The following is a 14,940-nucleotide window of genomic DNA, read 5'->3' as shown; positions in this document are numbered from 1 at the left end:
CCACATTCTTGGTCTTTATTTTATACTTCTCTCCTTGCACTGCAAATTTCCTTTTCTCTTCCCTTCCTCATACACCCCCTACAGGCTGGGAAGTACTCAGTTTCAATGTCTACAGCATCTTACAGCATTAATTTTCCTTTTGAGAGCTGCTGGTGTGGAAAGTGAATAAGTCTCACGTGTGTCCATCCACGTGACCGGAAACAACACAGAGATGATGGTAACGTGACTCCCATAAATTGGCAAGCTGGTCACTGCCAGCTGCTCACACATTGGTAGGCATTCATCAACTCGACTCTGCTCTTTTTCCACCTCAGCTACGTAAGATTTATCCTGTTCATCTCCTCAACTCTCAAATCTTTCCTCTCATCCTATTCCTTCCCCAATTCAATTTAGAATGCGAACATCAACATCCGTGAGGTGTTGAGGCTCACACTGGCTCTCGTTTGCATATTAAACTGGCGGAAACTTACCTGCTTCCTTGCGTCCAATTGCACCTGGGTACCTCACGTTCTGGTCCCGCAGTGGTTCCGTAACAATACAAGTGATTTTAGCTTTACTAAAATCACTTCGATTGCATCAGAACATGAAGATTTATGTTGAATGCTGGGGTGGGGATCAGACCTGTCCTGAGCTCGAACTGACAACTAGAGTTTTCAAAAAGATCAGATTTCTTTGCATGTACACTAAGCTAAGAAGAAAATGTGTGGGAAAATGTGCTAGTTTAAAGCATAGTCGCCTAGCCTCCCTCTAGCCTCCATTTCACTTCCTCTTGCCATAATTAAAACGCATCATATGGTGATGGTGGCTGAGATTAGCAAACCAAATTAAAATTCAATTTTACAAAAAATGTAATAAAGCTAATTTACAACAATTTTTACCAATCACTGAAACAAATTTACAAACATCATATCATACTGAAAGGATAGGTAATATGGACTGGATGTTTGTGTTTGCTTTTTTACCATTTATTAATATCTGAGAATTTTTTATTTTTTTTAATTACAGCAGGTCAGAGTAGCAGAACGGTAAACGGTACACACATGTTTAATAAATATATTGTTAAATAATTTAATTCCAGAACATAATGACTAATGTTATAAAACCTTTGCATAAATGAAGAAATTAAATACAGTAAATTGAATAATTAAAAATAAGTTAATAAATACAAGCAGATTCACAAAACAATAAGAAACATACTGTCTGTACGAAACATACACTGTGTTAGTTGAACCATTCTTACATTGTAACTCAAAAACCCATTAATTTCATAACAGAACAACTTTTCAAACATTTAAATAATACATGTTAATCATTATTTGTGCAAATACACTCAGAATAGACCATTGCGTGTAGTGTACTGAACATTGTAAGATTGCCGTCTTCTCCAACGTCTCCTGAGGGCTGCGCAACAGCCACACAGCAAACACTGCCAGAAAAAAAACATAATTTTCATATTATTATTTTGCATGTATTCATCAGTCCAAGTGACAATGAATGTTTAGCCTAAATTGTAAATGTCTTTTGTTTGAAAAAAATCTAAAAAGAATTTCATTAGCTGAAAAATAAAATCTTGTCAACATGCATGCAAATGTAACCTGATGTTTTACCATGTCATAAGTGATTTCTCAGTTATCATCACTGTTTATGCCACAACATCAAAACCAGTCAATGGCGACGTAAACTATTATTAAACTATTATATAATTATATAATGCAAATTAGAATTAAATATGTTGCAGTTGGCTTCTTTTGGGACTGTGTAGCTGCAAAAAGATCTGAGAGTCTATGCTGACCATAGTACACCACCAGAAATACAGTACTCTGATGTTTAGTATTTGTGCATTATTTGCTCAAGGAAGCAATAGAAGTAGACTGTGCTATGGGAAGATTGCTAGTTTTTGAAGACACGTGATGTTCTTCACTCCTTCATCTAAATGACAGTTTACCATACCATACCAACTTTATTTATAAAGCACTTTAAAAGAACCACACAGGAAAAAAGTGCTGTACAGAGAATAAAAATGAAACAAATACAATTTTATAAGAATTGATTCACAAAATAATAACAAAAAAGATATACAATCTAATTAAATATACTAAATATCAATGTCTCACAGGGGGTCAATAGCCAATGAAAAAAGATGGGGTATTAAAACAGACAGAGAAGAACCCTGTCCAAAATGAAAAGGCAGATCATCCCACAGCAGCAAAAGCAGAGTCCCTTCTATGTTTATCTTTACTTATAGACACACTCTGATATATTATAGACACAGCTTATATATTCTGGGAAGGTTTAAGGAAAGTAATTTTGACTTCTCCAAATTCCCAAAGATCTTATTTGAATAAAGCATCACTGGGATAATGGGAAAAGATCAGTTTCATCCATAAAACATAATATAGACTAAAAGATCTGCTACATTGATTTTTTATTTTTTTTTTACAAGTTGTTGTAAGGTTGTGTCTGATTAGTATAGATTTAGTATAGAAAATTTACATTGTACATGTACAATGTGACTTACACAAAGAAGGATCCAGAGTGGAACAAGGATGATTGCAATACCGCAGGGTATAATGATTGCTAAAGCCCATCCAGGAAAGCCTCCTGCTGATGCTGTTGTTGTATTATTACTTGTTATTTCTGTAATAGTTGCTGTGGTTGGCTGTAGACCTGGAAAGGAAATGGGACACCATTTATTTGTATTTATTATTAATAAATCCCATTCCCCGTACATCGTGCACCCCACCCCCCCGCGCTATATTTCCGCAAATATTCTCACAAACCACCAAGTTAACCATGAACATAGATTGTCTGTTTTACAGGGACTAGAACTCCTAATGGACTGTATGCATGTGTGGACACTTTTCAAGTAACATGGACACCTCAAAAAGAACTGATGTTAGGAATATATGGCAAAAAAACAACAACATACCACTAAGTTTCATGATCTCCTCCAGGAAGAGACTTGGTGATTTCAAGTCACTCTCATTAAAAACATATTGTACATCAGCCTGAATTTCATTGGTTCCATCCCTATAAGAAAACAGTGAGAGCTTAAGAAATAATGTGTATGATACTGAACAATGATGAAGTTTATGCTTCCACTACTGACTCACAAAAATTTTAAAGGTCCAAATGTAAATGGAATTGTATTGTTGTTGCTCAAAATCATGTTGAGCTGTGGGTGAAAACAACAAGTCAAATTAGAATAGTGATCCATTGAAATTCTTCTATTGGCAATTGAATATGTATATATTTAACTCACCAGTTTATTGACAGAACTCTCAATTAAGATATATGTGTCATTTCTGAGGGTAAAATGTGATGACATTACAACATTGCTGATGCCATATCCAAAGTTGATAGCAAATGCAGTGCTGTTTATTCCTGGAAAAAGGACAGTTTGGTCAAATGTTTTGTTGCAATATGTTACAAAATAGCTGTTTTAGCTTTCAAGTCTTACAAAAGCATCATCTAATTAAGTTGTTGGAGAGACCACTAATCGTGAGACTTACTCTCATAAGTAACATTTTGATTTTTCACTGGATTATTCAGGGTGGTCCTGACTCTAGAGTCCAATAGGGTGTTAGCAGCATTGAGGACTGCACTCTCACTGGGAATGGGACCCAAAGTTTGAAACACCAGTCGTATGTAGATCAAAACTGTACCAAGTCTACAAATTACATGACAGAATATTTTGTTACATAACAGAACATCACAATTGTCTACATGTTATTAAAGCTAGTTGATAGATTACAAGGTTCAGGATTTTATACATACACAGTCTGAGGAACCGTAGTGGTTTCTGGTACTGATGCACCTGACCAAAGGCTGTGACAGAATGCAAATTAGTGATGTTCAGTTACCAATTATTATATAAGTATTATATTATAATACATACAGTGTAATTTTTGTGCTAGCAGGCTCAGCTTCAGTTGCGCTTGCTGTATCAAAACCCTCTGTTGTAGACATTGATGTGGCTGTAGTTGTAAATGGTGTGGCTAAACATGGATATAGAGAATTCATACACAAAATGAGTTACATAATGATTAAATAGGATGTACTACAAACAAAAAATGCTCATTATGCTGCATATGCATTTTAATACATCAAACCAAATAAAATGTCACAACACCACTACCACATGTTACCAATAGAGATTTTAGAAACTCACTAGTTTCACTTTCCTGGATTGTATATTCCATGAGCCCTTCAATTTGATCTGAATTTGTCCTAATAAGAGATCAAAAAGTCATTTTCCATTTAACTGTCTTGGCAAGATATTACTGCTGTTTACATGAAAAACTAAGACAGTAAAAGATTTTTTAAATGTCAGCACTCACATAAAGTTTGCATATTGAAAGATCAAAAGAGTTTGTCCATGTTCACTGAAGACTGTGTTGAGCTACATGGGAATAGAATGTCATTAAATATATGCATTTCAGCAGGAAATTTACAAATAACTAGAATCCATTAAACTGTACTTACCATGTTGTTAATAGTATTCTGAATTTGGTTATATGTGTCATTTGCAGATTCACTTAACTCTGGCATGCTGACATTGCTTAGCCTTAAGATGATAATAACTGCATATGAGGTCTCTGAACTTCCTGTGAAGTAAAAAAATGTACTGTCATCTTTCAGAGATGAATGAAAAAAAAAAATTATGCAAAAAGATCTAGAAGTTCTGACAGCTTGTAGCTCTTGACTTACGTTCATATGTCACATTCTCCACCTGAATTGTTTGATAGAAGTTTGCAGACAAAGACAACAGAAGTGTGCGTGTAGTATTAACTGCTGCGGTCTCACTGGTGATGGGTGTGGAAGAGTTGAAGACCAGATAAGCGTAGATGAGAGCCGACCCCACTCTTTATATAAAACAAAAGCATCCATTGTTTTCAGATCATAAATCACAGTGACAAGCTCATAATTTTGAAAAGTACTCTATAGAAAACTTTACATACATGTTGACTTGAGGGGTGATTGACACTGGAATCATGGGCACCATAGTGGTACTGATCATACCTGCTAAGGCAAACAATCACATCAAGAGATTATAATAAAAGGGTTATTCATGCAAACGAAACTCATGCTTCATGTCCAATATAACTTATGCATTTCATTATATAAGAGAAAATAAATCTACCACAGGCTACAAGTGAATTAACAGAAACTCACCACTTTCATTTTCCTGGATGATATACTCCATGTGCCCTTCAATATAATCTGAATTCATCCTGATAAGAGAACAATATAATGCTATTTAAAATCTGAAGGCGTTTTCCATGTAACCGTTTTAGCAAGATGTTTGTAATGCTGTTTACATAAAGAATGGAGAAAATGAACATTCAGAAAAATGTCAGGACTTACATGAAGTTTGCACTTTGGAAAGTCAAAGGACTTTGTCCAAAATCACTGAAGACTGTGTTGAGCTACATGGGAATTTTATATAATTTATAAAGTGTGTTTCAGCAGGAATTTATCAAATAAGTACCATCCATTAAACTGCACTTACCATGTTGTTAATAGTATTCTGAATTTGGCTATATGTGTCGTTTGCAGATTCACTTTTCTCTGGCATGCTGACATTGTTTAGCCTTAAGCTGATGATGATTGCATATGAAGTGTCTGATATTTCTGTTACATTAAAAAAATAGGACATTTTTTTACATGAAGGTATAAAAATTATGTGATAAAATCTAGAAAAAAGTTCTGACAGTCTGTAGCTCTTGTAGCTCTTGACTTACGTTCATATGTCACATTCTCCACCTGAATTGTTGGATAGAAGTTTGCAGACAAAGACAGCAGAAGTGTGCGTGTAGTATTAACTGCTGTGGTCTCACTGGCGATGGGTGTGGAAGAGTTGAAGACCAGATAAGCGTAGATGAGAGCTGACCCCACTCTTTAATTAAAACAAAAGCAGCAATTGTTTTCAGATAAAAAATAAATCACATTGACAAGCTCATAATTTTGAAAAGTACTCTATAGAAAACTTTACATACATGTTGACTTGAGGGGTGATTGACACTGGAAACAGGGTCACCGTAGTGGTACTGATCATACCTGCTAAACCAACAAATCACGTCAAGAGATTATAATAAAAAGGTTATTTATGCGAACGAAACTCATGCTTCATGTCCAATATAACTTATGCATTTCATTGTATAAGAGAAAAAAAATCTACCACAGGCTACAAGTGAATTTACAAAAACTCACCACTTTCATTTTCCTGGATGATATACTCCATGTGCCCTTCAATATAATCTGAATTCATCCTGATAAAAGAACAATATCATGCTATTTAAAATCTGAAGGCGTTTTCCATGTAACCGTTTTAGCAAGATGTTTGTAATGCTTTTTACATAAAGAATGGAGAAAATGAACATTCAGAAAAATTTCAGGACTTACATGAAGTTTGCACTTTGGAAAGTCAAAGGACTTTGTCCAAAATCACTGAAGACTGTGTTGAGCTACATGGGAATTTTATGTAATTTATAAAGTGTGTTTCAGCAGGAATTTATCAAATAAGTACCATCCTTTAAACTGCACTTACCATGTTATTAATAGTATTCTGAATTTGGCTATATGTGTCGTTTGCAGATTCACTTTTCTCTGGCATGCTGACATTGTTTAGCCTTAAGCTGATGATGACTGCATATGAAGTGTCTGATATTTCTGTTAACAAAATAGGACATTTTTTTTTACATGAAGGTAGGAAAATTATGTGATAAAATCTAGAAAAAAGTTCTGACAGCCTGTAGCTCTTGTAGCTCTGGACTTACGTTCATATGTCACATTCTCCACCTGAATTGTTTGATAGAAGTTTGCAGACAAAGACAACAGAAGTGTGCGTGTAGTATTAACTGCTGCGGTGTCACTGGCGATGGGTGTGGAAGAGTTGAAGACCAGATAAGCGTAGATGAGAGCTGACCCCACTCTTTAATTAAAACAAAAGCAGCAATTGTTTTCAGATCAAAAATAAATCACATTGACAAGCTCATAATTTTGAAAAGTACTCTATAGAAAACTTTACATACATGTTGACTTGAGGGGTGATTGACACTGGAATCATGGGCACCGTAGTGGTACTGATCATACCTGCTAAGGCAAACAATCACATCAAGAGATTATAATAAAAAGGTTATTTATGCGAACGAAACTCATGCTTCATGTCCAATATAACTTATGCATTTCATTGTATAAGAGAAAATAAATCTACCACAGGCTACAAGTGAATTAACAGAAACTCACCACTTTCATTTTCCTGGATAATATACTCCATGTGCCCTTCAATATAATCTGAATTTATCCTGATAAGACAACAATATAATGCTGTTTAAAATCTGAAGGCATTTTCCATGTAACCGTTTTAGCAAGATGTTTGTAATGCTTTTTACATAAAGAATGGAGAAAATGAACATTCAGAAAAATGTCAGGACTTACATGAAGTTTGCACTTTGGAAAGTCAAAGGACTTTGTCCAAAATCACTGAAGACTGTGTTGAGCTACATGGGAATTTTATGAAATTTATAAAGTGCGTTTCAGCAGGAATTTTTCAAATACGTACCATGCATTAAAACTGTACTTACCATGTTATTAATAGTATTCTGAATTTGGTTATATGTGTCGTTTGCAGATTCCCTTTTCTCTGGCGTGCTGACATTGTTTAGCCTTAAGCTGATGATGACTGCATATGAAGTCCCTGATATTTCTGTAAAGTTAACAAAATAGGACATTTTTTTTACATGAAGGTATGAAAAATTATGTGATAAAATCTAGAAAAAAGTTCTGACAGTTTGTAGCTCTAACAGTTGACTTACCTTCGTATGTCACATTTTCCATCTGAATTATTTGATTGAAGCTTGCAGATAAAGACAACAGAAGTATGCGTGTAGTATTAACTGCTGCGGTGTCACTGGCGATGGGTGTGGAAGAGTTGAAGACCAGGTGGCAGTACACATATGCTATCATTTTTATATCTGTATGCGCAGTTGTTGAGGTTGTTGCAGAACTCAGTAAAGTTCCAGAAGTAGCAGTCATTTTTTCTTTTGTCGGTGTAGTCAACTGAGGTGTTGTACTGTCAAAGGTAAAAGCATTGGTGCTACTCAGTTCTGTTATAGATCCAGAAGGTGGTGTTGTTCTATCAGGTGTTATATCAAATGTAGATAAAGGAAATTGGCTTAATTGACTTTCATTTGTCGGTTCCGGAGTTTTTGTAGAGAGCTGTTGTGTTGTTTTGGAGGTGGTTGAAGAGACAGTACTTTCCTTTATGATGGATGTTGTTTCCACTTTTGTAAAATTGGATGTAGTCAACTGGGATGTAATTGCCCCTAGGGTAGAAGCTATGGTCTTACTCAATTCTGGTGTAGACACAACCGTTTTTGTGGTTGTTATATCAGGTTTCGAAGATGTAGTAGAAGGAAGTTGGGTTGTTAGACTTTCTGTTGTATATTCCTCAGTTTCTGTTGGTGTGAGTTGACTTGTTGTTTGGGAAGTGAATGAAGGAACAGTGGTTGTAGTTATACCTAATTTTGTAGATGATGCTTCAGTTGTGACAGTTGATGTGGTTGTTTTATCAGGTGTTCTAAATGTGGTAAAAGGAATTTGTCTGGATTGACCCTCAGTTGTAGGTTCCACAGTTTCTGTTGCTGTGAATTGTCTTGTTTGCGAATGAATGGATGCGAATGAATAAGCAGTGTTTGTAGCTATTGCTTCTGTTGTAGCTGAAGCTTCAGTTGTGCTGCTTGATTCCAGTGTTGTAGATATAGTAAATGAATGATGAGTGGATTGACTTTCAGTTGTAGGTTCCACAGTTTCTGATGGTGTGGGTTGACCTGTTGTTTGAAATATTGATAAAAAAGCAGTGCTTGTATTTACTGCTTCTGTTGTAGCTGAAGCTTCTTTTGTGCTGTTTGATTCCATGGTTGTAGATTCTTCTGTACTTGTCAATTGACGGGTTATAGTGTCTAAGGTAGGTGATGTGGTCTTCTTCAATTCCGCTGTAGATACATCAATTAGTGTGGTTGTAATATCAAGTGTTGCAGATTTAGTAAATGGATCTTGAGTGGACTGAATTTTAGTTGTTGGTTCCACAGATTCACTTGGTGTAAGTTGACCTGTTGTGTTACTGAGTTCTGCTGTAGCCACAACACTTGGTGTAATTGTAACATCAGTTTTTGTACGTGTGGTAGAAGGAAGCATTGTGAATTGACTTTCAATTGTAGGTTCCACAGTTTCTGTTGGTATGAGTCGACCTGTTGTTTGAGATGCGAATGAAAAAGCAGTGGTTGCAGTTATTGCTTCTGTTGTAGCTGAAGCTTTAGATGTAGTGGTTAATTCAGGTGTTGTAGATTCTGCTGTAGTGTCTAAGAAAGATGCTGTGGTGTTACTCAGTTCTGCTTTAGATACAACACTTGGTATGGATGTAACATCAAGTGTTGTAGATTTAGTAAAAAGAAGTTGAGTGGATTGACTTTTAGTTGTAGGTTCCTCTGATTTGTTTGGTGTGAGTTCACCTGTTGTTTGGGATGTAGATGAAAAAGCAGTGATTGTAGTTTGTGCTTCTGTTAATGTTGAAGCTTCAGTTGTTGTGGTTGATTCCACTGTTTCTGCTGTACTTGTTGTGAATTGAAGTGTTATATGATCTAAGGGAGATGCTGTGGTGTAACTCAGTTCAACAATTGGTGTGGGTGTAATACCAACTGTTGTAGCTGTAGTAAATGGTAGTTTACTGGATTGATTGTCATTTATTGGTTCCACAGATTCGTTTGCCGTAAGTGGCCCTGTTTTTTGGAAAGGGGATCGAGCAGTGGTTGTTAAAATGTCGGTTGTAGCTGAAGCTTCAGTTGTTGCAGTTGGTGTTGTTGTTGTATCAGGTGTTGTAGATCTTATAAAAACAAGTTGGGTGGATTGACTTTCAGCTGTAGGTTCCACAGTTTCTGTTGTTGTGTGTTGTGTTGCCATTTGGGAAGTGGTTAAAGGAGAAGCTGTTGTTGATAACATAGGAATTGTTTCTGTTGTGGCCAAAATTTTTGTTGTGGCTGATTCCACAGTTGTAGATTCAACTGTATTCAACTGTGATGTAGTAGTGCCTAAGGTAAAAGCTGTTGTAGTACTCAATTCTGGCGTAGATATATAATTTGTCACGATTGATGTGGTTATCTCCGATGTTGAAGGTGTAGTAGAAGCAAGCTGGGTCGTTTGACTTTCAGTTGTAAAATTCATAGATTCTGTTGTTGTGAGTTTTGTTGTTCTTTGGGAATTTGTTGTAGGAGAAACTGTTGTTGCAGAAATTGATTCTGTTAAAGCCAATACTCCTTTTATTATCGTTGATTTGGCAGTTGTAGTTTCACCTGTAGTCACCTGAGTTTTAGTAGTGCTTAACGTAAAAGCTGGGGTGGTACTCAATTCCGGTGAAGACACAAAAGTTGTCAGGAGTAATGTTGTTATCTCAGGTGTTGTAGATGTAGTAGAAGCAAGCTGGGTTGTTTGCCTCTCAGTTGTAGGTTCCACACTTTCTGTTCTTATGATTTGTGCTGTCATTTGTGAAAATGTTGAAGGAGATATTGTTGTCATTGAAACTGATTCTGATGTATTTGAAGCTTCCGATGTTGTGGTTGATTCCACTGTTTCTGTTGAAGTATCAATTGATTCTGTTGCAGCAAATATTTCAGCTGTTGTGCTTGATTCCACAGTTGTAGATCCAGATGTAGTCAACTGCGATGTAGTAGTCTCTAAGGTAAAAGCCGTGGTTGTAGTCATTTCTGGTAAAGACACAAAAGATGTAATGGATGATGTTGTTTTCTCAGGTGTTGTAGATGTAGTAAAAGCAGTTGTAGGTTGCACATAATCTGTTGAGGTGGTTGAAGGAGATATTGTTGTTGTAGAAATGGATTCTGTTGTAGTTGAAGCTTCTGTTGTTGTTGTTAGTTCCACGGTTGTAGATACAGCTGCAATCATGTGAGATGTTGTAGTTTCTAAGGTAGAAGCTGTGGTTTTACTCACTTCTGGAGTTGACACAAAAGTTGTCAGGGATAATGTTTTTATCTCAGGTGTTGTAGATGCAGTAGAAGCAAGCTGGGTTGTTTGATTCTCAGTTGTAGGTTGCACAATTTCTGTTGTTGTGAGTTGTGTTGTTTGGGAGGTGGTTGAAGGAGGATATGTTGTTGTAGAAATGGATTCCGTTGATGTTGAAGCTTCTGTTGTGATTGGGAATTCCATGTTTGTAGATACAGCTGCACTCAGCTGAGATGTAGTTGTTTCTAAGGTAGAAGCTGTGGTTGTACTCACTTCTGGTGTAGACACAAAATTTGTTATATATGATGTTGTTGTCTCAAGTGTTGTAGCTGTAGTAGTAGCAAGCTGGGTTGTTTGCCTCTCAGTTTTAGGTTGGACAATTTCTGTTGTTGTGAGATCGGTTGTTTGGAAGGTGGTTGAAGGAGAAATTGTTGTTGTAGAAATGGATTCCGTTGATGTTGAAGCTTCTGTTGTAATTGGGAATTCCATGGTTGTAGATACAGCTGCAATCAGCTGAGATGTAGTAGCTACTAAAGTAGAAGCTGTGGTTGTACTCACTTCTGGTGTAGACAGAAAAGTTGTTATGGATGATATTGTTGTGTCAGGTGTTGTAGCTGTAGTAGAAGCAAGCTGGGTTGTTTGCTTCTCAGTTGTAGGTTGCACAATATCTGTTGTTGTGAGATCTGTTGTTTGGGAGGTGGTTGAAGGAGAATATGTTGTTGTAGAAATGGATTCCGTTGATGTTGAAGCTTCTGTTGTGATTGGGAATTCCACGGTGGTAGATACAGCTGCACTCAGCTGAGATGTAGTTGTTTCTAAGGTAGAAGCTGTGGTTGTACTCACTTCTGGTGTAGACAGAAAAGCTGTTATGGATGATATTGTTGTGTCAGGTGTTGCAGATGTAGTAGAAGCAAGCTGGGTTGTTTGTTTCTCAGTTGTAGGTTGCACAATTTCTGTTGTTGTCAGTTGTGCTGTTTGGGAGGTGGTTGAAGGAGAAATTGTTGTTGTAGAAATAGATTCCGTTAATGTTGAAGCTTCCGTTGTGGTTGGTAATTCGACGGTTGTAGATACAGCTGCAGTCAAGAGAGATGTAGTAGCTCCTAAAGTAGAAGCTGTTCTTGTACTCACTTCTGGTGTAGACAGAAAAGTTGTTATGGATGATATTGTTGTGTCAGGTTTTGTAGATGTAGTAGAAGCAAGCTGTGTTGATTGCTTCTCAGTTGTAGGTTGCACAATATCTGTTGTTGTGAGATCTGTTGTTTGGGAGGTGGTTGAAGGAGAATATGTTGTTGTAGAAATGGATTCCGTTGATGTTGAAGCTTCTGTTGTGATTGGGAATTCCACGGTGGTAGATACAGCTGCACTCAGCTGAGATGTAGTTGTTTCTAAGGTAATTGCCATGGTTGTACTCAATTCTGGTGTAGACACAAAAGATGTAATAGATGATGCTGTTGTCTCAAGTGTTGTAGTTGTAGTAGAAGCAAGCTGGGTTGTTTGCTTCTCAGTTGTAGGTTGCACAATTTCTGTTGTTGTGAGATCTGTTGTTTTGAATGTGGTTGAAGGTGAATATGTTGTTATAGAAATGGATTCCGTTGTAGTCGAAGCCTCTGTTGTTGTTGTTGTTGATTCCATGGTTGTAGATTCAGTTGTTGTCAAGTAAGATGTAGTAGCTCCTAAAGTAGAAGCTGTGGTTGTACTCACTTCTGGAGTTGACACTAAAGTTGTCTTGGATGATGTTGTTGTCTCAGGTAATGTAGATGTAGTAGAAGCAAGCTGGGTTGTTTTCTTCTCAGTTGTAGGTAGCTCAATATCTGTTGTTGTGAGTTGTGTTGTTTGGGAGGTGGTTGAAGGAGAAATTGTTGTTGTAGAAGTTGATTCTGTTGTTGTTGAAGCTTCCGTTGTGGTGGTTGTTGTTTCCATGGTTGTAGATTCAGGTGTAGTCAAGTGAGATGTAGTAGCTCCTAAAGTAGAAGCTGTGGTTGTACTCTGTTGTGGAGTTGACACAAAAGTTGTTATGGATGATGTTGTTGTCTCAGGTGTTGTAGATGTTATAGAAGCAAGCTGGGTTGTTTGCTTCTCAGTTGTAGGTTGCACAATTTCTGTTGTTGTGAGTTGTGTTGTTTGATTGGTGGTTGAAGGAGAAATTGTTGTAGAAATGGATTCCGTTGTAGTCGAAGCTTCTGTTGTTGTTGATTCCATGGTTGTAGATTCAGTTGTTGTCAAGTGAGATGTAGTAGCTTCTAAAGTAGAAGCTGTTGTTGTACTCTTTTCTGGGGTTGACACAAAAGTTGTTATGGATGATGTTGTTGTCTCAGGTGTTGTAGATGTACTAGAAGCAAGCTGGGTTGTCTGCTTCTCAGTTGTAGGTTGTACAATTTCTGTTGTTGTGAGTTGTGTTGTTTGGGAGGTGGTTGAAGGAGAAATTGTTGTTGTAGAAATGGATTCCGCTGATGTTGAAGCTTCAGTTGTGGTTGTTGTTGTTTCCACAGTTGCAGATTCAGGTGTAGTCAAGTGAGATGTAGTAGCTCCTAAAGTAGAAGCTGTGGTTGTACTCACTTCTGGAGTTGACACTAAAGTTGTTATGGATGATGTTGTTGTGTCAAGTGTTGTAAATATAGTAGAAGCAAGCTGGGTTGTTTGCTTCTCGGTTGTAGGTTGTACAATTTCTGTTGTTGTGAGTTGTGTTGTTTGGGAGGTGGTTGAAGGAGAAATTGTTGTTGTAGAAATGGATTCCGCTGATGTTGAAGCTTCAGTTGTGGTTGTTGTTTCCACAGTTGTAGATTCAGGTGTAGTCAAGTGAGATGTAGTAGCTCCTAAAGTAGAAGCTGTGGTTGTACTCACTTCTGGAGTTGATACTAAAGTTGTTATGGATGATGTAGTTGTGTCAAGTGTTGTAGATGTAGTAGAAGCACGCTGGGTTGTTATCTTCTCGGTTGTAGGTTGTACAATTTCTGTTGTTGTGAGTTGTGTTGTTTGGGAGGTGGTTGAAGGAGAAATAGTTGTTGTAGAAATTGATTCTGTTTTTGTTGAAGCTTCTGTTGTTGCAGTTGTTTCCACGGTTGTAGATTCAGGTGTAGTCAAGTGAGATGTAGTAGCTCCTGAAGTAGAAGCTGTGGTTGTACTCACTTCTGGAGTTGACACAAAAGTTGTCTTGGACGATGTTGTTGCTTCAGGTGTTGTAGATGTAGTAGAAGCAAGCTGGGTTGTTTGCTTCTCAGTTGTAGGTTGTACAATTTCTGTTGTTGTGAGTTGTGTTGTTTGGGAGGTGGTTGAAGGAGAAATTGTTGTTGTAGAAATGGATTCCGCTGATGTTAAAGCTTCAGTTGTGGTTGTTGTTGTTTCCACAGTTGTAGATTCAGGTGAAGTCAAGTGAGATGTAGCAGCTCCTAAAGTAGAAGCTGTGGTTGTACTCACTTCTGGAGTTGACACAAAAGTTGTTATGGATGATGTTGTTGTGTCAGGTGTTGTAGATGTTATAGAAGCAAGCTGGGTTGTTTGCTTCTCGGTTGTAGGTTGTACAATATCTGTTGATTTGAGTTGTGTTGTTAGGGAGGTGGTTGAGGGAGAAATTGTTGTTATAGAAATGGATTCCGCTGATGTTGGAATTTCCGTTGTGGTGGTTGTTTTTTCCACAGTTGTAGATTCAGGTGAGGTCAAGTGAGATGTAGTAGCTCCTAAAGTAGAAGGTGTTGTCAAACTCAATTGTATTGTAGACACAGACGTTGTTGCAGTTGATGTGATTGTCTCAGTTTTTGTAGGTTGCAAAGTTTCTGTTATTGTGAGCTGTGTGGTTGCTTCAGAAGTGGTTGAAGGAGAAAGGGTTGTTGTAGTATTAATTGAATCTGCTGCAGCCAAAGCTTCCATTGTAGTGGTTGGTCCCACCGTTGCAAATCCCTCTTTAGTCAACTGAGATGTAGTAGTGCTTAA

The 14,940-nt window shown here is 37.2% G+C and overlaps 1 protein-coding gene across 6 annotated transcripts; it reads right to left on the bottom strand.

Annotated features, from left to right (window-relative positions):
- Nucleotides 1-1,002: 1,002 nt before the first annotated feature.
- On the bottom strand, nt 1,003-14,885 carry LOC114776060 (mucin-3A-like). Of its 6 annotated transcripts, none has more exons than XM_028966664.1 (27): nt 7,818-14,885; nt 7,587-7,708; nt 7,441-7,502; nt 7,249-7,307; nt 7,035-7,098; nt 6,780-6,934; nt 6,551-6,672; nt 6,406-6,467; nt 6,214-6,272; nt 6,000-6,063; nt 5,745-5,899; nt 5,513-5,634; nt 5,368-5,429; nt 5,176-5,234; nt 4,962-5,025; nt 4,711-4,865; nt 4,486-4,607; nt 4,341-4,402; nt 4,172-4,230; nt 3,899-3,998; nt 3,778-3,828; nt 3,513-3,670; nt 3,263-3,384; nt 3,114-3,175; nt 2,930-3,030; nt 2,519-2,667; nt 1,007-1,426 (listed from the first exon to the last, which is right to left on the bottom strand). In XM_028966664.1, the coding sequence occupies exons 1-27, from the start codon at nt 14,875-14,877 to the stop codon at nt 1,331-1,333; spliced, it is 9,528 nt and encodes a 3,175-aa protein (XP_028822497.1). In that variant the 5' UTR covers nt 14,878-14,885; the 3' UTR covers nt 1,007-1,330. The 6 variants fall into 6 exon arrangements, with proteins under 6 accessions (XP_028822502.1, XP_028822501.1, XP_028822497.1 ...); XM_028966666.1 differs by having other exon boundaries at nt 4,962-5,022; XM_028966667.1 differs by having other exon boundaries at nt 6,000-6,060.
- Between the last annotated feature and the right edge of the window lie 55 nt (nt 14,886-14,940).

The sequence above is a fragment of the Denticeps clupeoides genome, unplaced genomic scaffold (assembly GCF_900700375.1).
Source record: "Denticeps clupeoides unplaced genomic scaffold, fDenClu1.1, whole genome shotgun sequence".
Classification (NCBI taxonomy): domain Eukaryota; kingdom Metazoa; phylum Chordata; class Actinopteri; order Clupeiformes; family Denticipitidae; genus Denticeps; species Denticeps clupeoides.
The sequence above is the reverse complement of the archived record's forward strand: the minus strand, read 5'-3'. Positions and strand labels throughout refer to the sequence as shown.